The sequence below is a fragment of the Micromys minutus genome, assembly GCF_963924665.1.
Source record: "Micromys minutus genome assembly, chromosome: 5".
Lineage (NCBI taxonomy): Eukaryota > Metazoa > Chordata > Mammalia > Rodentia > Muridae > Micromys > Micromys minutus.
This window is the reverse complement of record NC_137974.1, coordinates 65,614,067-65,619,668: the sequence shown is the minus strand read 5'-3', so window position 1 is coordinate 65,619,668 and position 5,602 is coordinate 65,614,067. Positions and strand designations below refer to the sequence as shown.

At 45.2% G+C, this 5,602-nt stretch overlaps 1 protein-coding gene across 1 annotated transcript; it reads right to left on the bottom strand.

The window, feature by feature from the left end:
* Window positions 1-4,031: 4,031 nt before the first annotated feature.
* PAQR8 (progestin and adipoQ receptor family member 8) lies at window positions 4,032-5,096 on the bottom strand (the record flags this gene model as incomplete). The annotated part of the gene is made up of 1 exon (XM_080917238.1): window positions 4,032-5,096. One exon carries the CDS (start codon window positions 5,094-5,096, stop codon window positions 4,032-4,034), a length of 1,065 nt encoding a protein of 354 aa, XP_080773364.1.
* Between the last annotated feature and the right edge of the window lie 506 nt (window positions 5,097-5,602).

Below are 5,602 nucleotides of genomic sequence, written 5' to 3'. Positions count from 1 at the left end.
AGTTTTAGAATGACCTTTGGGTCCAGGCAGTTCTTGTCAAGGGGTCAAAGAAGGTAGCTTTCTTCACATTATTAACACGACAAAAAAAAAATCCATGTACAAAATCTGTTAAATGATTACTCACGTAAGTAGGTTTATAGAGACAAGAAAACAAGCCCACACTTTCTTTAGCCAAGCAAAACACAGTTCTAGCCTTGGCTAGTTCTCCCCACTAGTTGAAGCCTTGTCAACAAGCGCCGAAAGAGCACATTGAGTAAGGCAACATCGCCATCTGCAGGATCCAGGTGGAACTACAGAGTAGTGAACAAATATGGAGGGCGGCAGAAACAGGGCTGCACTGCCCTCCTGTCAGGGCTCTGCACTCTGCTTCAGGTTTCCAGTCCTGTCATGGCTTGCACTGTTGCATCGTAACTGACATCTTTAAGAACTTTAAAATTAGTGCTATTAGAACTGATGTGGTGTTGGCGCGGCCTGTAATCCCGGCTCCTCGGCCGACTGTGACAAGTAAGTCCGGAGTCCCAGGCCAGCCTGGGATACACAGTGAGGTCCATCTCAGACAAACCAAACGCCTCAAATCAGAAACAATGGAAACCACCTTCGCCGGCAAACAAAAGTCAGGATTCTGAAGTGAGGAAACAAGGCACCCCCAAATGCATCTTGTGGGCCCCTCTTCTTGAACTAAGTACAGCCTTATATCAACTCTCAAGAATTTTATTCATGAGAAAGTGTGACTGATAGTTTAATTTTATCAGTGGCATTTCTATGTTAGTGGGTTGAAGGCCTTAAAAGAGAGGCAACAACCAAAATTTCTAGTTTTGGAGAATAAGATAACTATCTCTTTATATCTTTTTAAAAATTATGCTGAATTTACAGGGTGGCAAACCCCACTGTAAAATCAAGAGGCATGCCTACTCCTTTTTATAATTCTTGGGTTATTTTTAAACTAACCTATTCTTTACCATACCAACGGGCTCATATTAATGACAATGAAGAGTCTGAAGAGTTAAGAATCATTTGTAAGTGCATTTACATTATTCCGATTAGATACTGGGATTTTCAGGGACGATTACAGTACCCCACCTCAATGCCCCTCGAATATCTATTATACACACATTGTTCCTTGGGATGGGGTATATGCCAATGGGGGAACCCTTTGTTAACATGTCCTACATAGGTTCAAGTCCCAACTCCAAGAAACCACTTTCTTTTGTCTTTCTTATCAATTCCCAAATCAATAGTTAGCAATATTTGTATAATTAAACTCAAAAATTGAATGTCAGTATCTCACATTTTACGCTTACAGTGCCATGGACCTGTGAGAGTTCAGCTTGACACTGGGCTGCAGGACCACTGAAAAACACAGAACTCTGTCCACAAGTTGGTGGCACACACCTCTAACCCTGCCAGTTGGGAGACAGAGACAGGTTGAGCTCAAAGTTAGCCTGGTCTACATAGGATTTCCAGGCTAGCCTGGGTTATACAGTGAGATATTATCTTGAAAAAGAGAAAGGAGAGAGTGTGTGGAGGGGTAGGGAGAGAAGGAGAGAGAGAGAGAGAGAGAGAGAGAGAGAGAGAGAGAGAGAGAGAATGAGAAAGAACCAAAAGAAAAAAGAAAAAAATCTTTGTTCGCAGACAACCACCATAAGAACACCTTCTTCCTCCTTTTCCTCTCTCATTTTCCCAGCAACTTTACAAAGAGTACAGTCTTCGAATCCATAACAATGGAATTTCTAACACTTTCTGGTTCCCATTTTATATAGACCCTCTACTTGTAGCATTTACACATACAAACCCCAACTAGCCTTTGCTAAGGCCAGACATGTTCAGTTTTGCTAACATTTCTTGGCATGAACTTAGCCTAGACAGCAGAAGCCTTGGGTCACTTGGCTAACACATTTATCATCTTGATCATGAATGAACAAGAAACCCATCTAATAAAAAATGGAGACATATTCTTTCTTGATTTAAAGGCAGAAGGGATACTTCTGTTCACCCCTCTCCCAAACACAGGTTACTCTAGCTTTTTGGAGTTCCTTTTTTTTTTTTTTTTTTTCTTGTCCCAGGAACACAAAACAGAAAATTCCATATTAAAGAATTTAGACATCCCCATGTATAAGGCACAAAATTCATAAATTCTCTCTCTCTCTCTCTCTCTCTCTCTCTCTCTCTCTCTCACACACACACACACACACACACACACACACACACACACACACACACACAGAAAGAATAGAAAACAAAGGTTTTAGGACGAGCAAGTGACCTAAGAGTCAAGGAGGTCCATTAAACAGGAGTTGAGACCTATGGTGTCCCTGTTTAGTACACAGGGACCTTATACTGATAGGAAACACAGCCTGTGAGCGGAGGGCATCTCAGCCCTTCCTCAACCACAGCCTCCTTCACTGGATTCATGCAGAAGACAGTCCTCGGGGAGAGCTGTGTGGCCAGATCATATCAGCTGCAAGCACCACTACCCTCACGGCAGCTGCTGGCAGCAATGTCACAAACACTGCCACCAGGCCATTAGGTACCTTGTTCTTACTCAACAGACCTTCAGCAGCCAATGACAGTGAGCACACATATACCCGTCCTAGGACCCATATTAAGATTTCTTCTCAAATCTGAGGTGGAACTGCCTGCCTGAGGAGCCTGAACTGGGGTAGCTGTGTCGGTCCTTCATGGGACAACATCTAACAGAAATTTGAACCTTGGATCTTAGGATCCAGCTCCCTCCAAGAACTTTAGAGCCATGCTTTAAAAAGAGTCTGTTCAAACCTTCATATAATCAGTCTACTGACTTGCAAGACACCCCCTAAATAGCTTGCAGTTAACACTGCAGTCCATGGATATAAACTAGAAGGGCCCCATGGATAGCAAACAGACAATATCCATGTTTGCTGACTGGGTCTCCTGGTAGCTCTTGGCACTGTTAAATGTGTCGATGTTTCTGGATTACATGAGAATCAGCTTCCTGAACGTTCATATGGCTCCAAGCATTTCCTGGAAGTGCAAAAGCTTCAGAACTCTATATTACCATGCATTCTAAGCGTGAGACCAGTAACACCTCAGGCAAATTGGCCAGCTAGTTGGTTATTTCGAGAGAAGAGCCAGAGCTGCCGTGGTTGAGACCAGAAGTCTTATAAATCGAAGAGTCCATCCTGTCCAGGAGTTTCAATGAACCTTCTGGAAGATTCTGACTTTTCCACCCTAGACAATCCAATATCCTGATAAGAAGACAGAGTCCATGGGTCAATCTACATGGATGCCAAGTCCAGGAGCTGAGGGTGGCTGCTGTGTTTGGGTGGGGAACAGCCACAGTTTACTTGGCAGTCCAATTTGATTATCTGTCCAGTTTCAGGACTCGGCTTTCAAAGCCACAGCCAGAATTCTGATCACGGCTCATGGGTGAGGGCAGGTCTCTTTCGTTTGGGAATCTCATGAATCTTAGCCCAGATCTCTTCCCAAACAAGGTCATAACCCAGACAGAAAAATGAACATGTCCATTTTTAAAAACTATCAAATGCCCTGCATCTGAAATTCCATAGTCACACCATGCCTTTGAAAATACACAATAATCTTTTTTTTTTTTTTTTTTTTTTTAGACAAGATATCGCATATGAGAGGCTAGCCTTGAACTCACTATGGGTCAGAGGATGACCTAGAATTTCTGATCCTCCTGCCTCTGCCTCCTTGAGTGCTACTATTCTGGCTTTTGTTGCACTGGGGATCAAACTCTGGGCTTCCTACATGCTATATAAGCACACTCTGCCAATTGAGCTTCATCCTCAGCTTGTAATACATTATGTGTATATATATATATATATATATATATATATATATATATATATATATATATATATATATATATATACACATACATGTATACACACACACACACACACACACACGCACACACACACAAACATACATACATATATAAGTCAAGCCTTAAAAATAAAAGGTCAACTTCTGTTATTGAGTCAAGTTTTCTCCCAGTTACAGTATCCCACACCTTTCCTTGTTTGCTGACCTCAGGAATCTTTCTTAATCAGTCTGTCCTTGACCTTGTGCCTCAGGAGAGAGGCGGTAGCCCCACTGCAGGCAGCTAAAAAGAAAAAGGAGAGACAGGCAGTGTAGACAGACAAGGGACCATGGCGCTGCAGGAAGATCTCATGGCGTCCCTGGTAGTCCAGAAGAATGGCCTCCATCTGGGAGAGCGTGCAGATGGAAAGGAAGGCGTGGAAGATCTGATGCCCATGGCCCACAATGTCACAGGAACCGGGAAAGTACTTCTCGGGTACGGGGCATGAGAAGAAGTATGCACTGACAAGGAAGAAGAGGATCTGGAGGGTGTGGTACCAGGCCGCCTGCTCCTGGCAACCAGCCAGGTGGCAGAGAGCCACGCGATGTGCCACGGGACTGATGTCTAGGATGAAGGCCAGCCCTGCTGGTACCACTTGACAGATCTTCCGCATAACCGGATAAGGCCGTCGGTAGCGATACTTGGCATAGCAACAGCCAGCGCAAGACAGCCAGCCACAGAAAGCAGCCGCCGGCAGGAAGAAGAGCCAGAACCTTTCGTACCAGGCCTGGTCGGAGCTATAGAAAAAGTGAGCCAAGGCGCTGCCATACTGGTAGACACTGACCCCGACGTAGTCCACAAAGTAAAAGGTGTAGTGGGACAGCTCTGACTTGGACTGCAGCAGGTGGGCCAAGAGGCTGCAGGTGAGGTAAGTAATGGATGACAGGATAAAGAGGAGCAGGGGTAGGGTGTGGGGAGAGGCCCACTGCAATGCCCCTGCCTCCACAAAGGCCCAGAATCGCAAAAGGACCGCCAGGGCTGCCAGCAAGTGGGTCCAGACATTGACCACCTCGTTGTGCTTCTGAAAGAGGCTGAAGAAGTAGTAACGCCACTCGTGCCCTGTGGGCCGGTATCCCGCGTGGATGTACGGCTCCCTAAAAAGCTGGGGCACGTCGGTTTCTGGGACTGTGCATGGCATCTTGGGAAGCCCTTCTTCCAGAATCTTGGGCAGACGGCGCAGCTGCTGCCCACTCACAGACAGGGTGCTCAGGCGCTCCAGGATGGCAGTCGTCATGGTAGCAGTGGTCCCTGGGCTCCGCAGGGCTCAGCAGGACAACCTGAAGGAAAAGAGAGGAAAATAAAGACAAATGCAGCTAAGGTGGCCAAGCTATATCTTTTCATAATGGATCACGGCTTTCTCAGATAACCCGGGAAGCACGGAAGTCCAGATGGGTTTCCCGAGACTGGTTTTTGGTTTTGTTTTTATTTTTTATCTGCGCTATGGAGTTGCAGTATCCTCCGTCACTGTGGGGACATTCGAAATTCTCGGTTACTCTTCTATAGTCTAAGGAAGAAGCATCTCTTGTATAATGGCTGTGGTACTCTCGCATGACTTAGTAATAACATCTAAGGATATCTAGAAAGTTGTCCTTGGATTGTTAAGTGGGTTAAAATAAAAGAATACGTTTCAGTTGGGGATGATGGTATACGCCTATAGTCCCAGACTGTCAGTTGGGAGGCCAGCCTGAATTCTGTAGCTCAAGACCACCTGTGCTATATAGCAGTGTCTTATGGATAAAT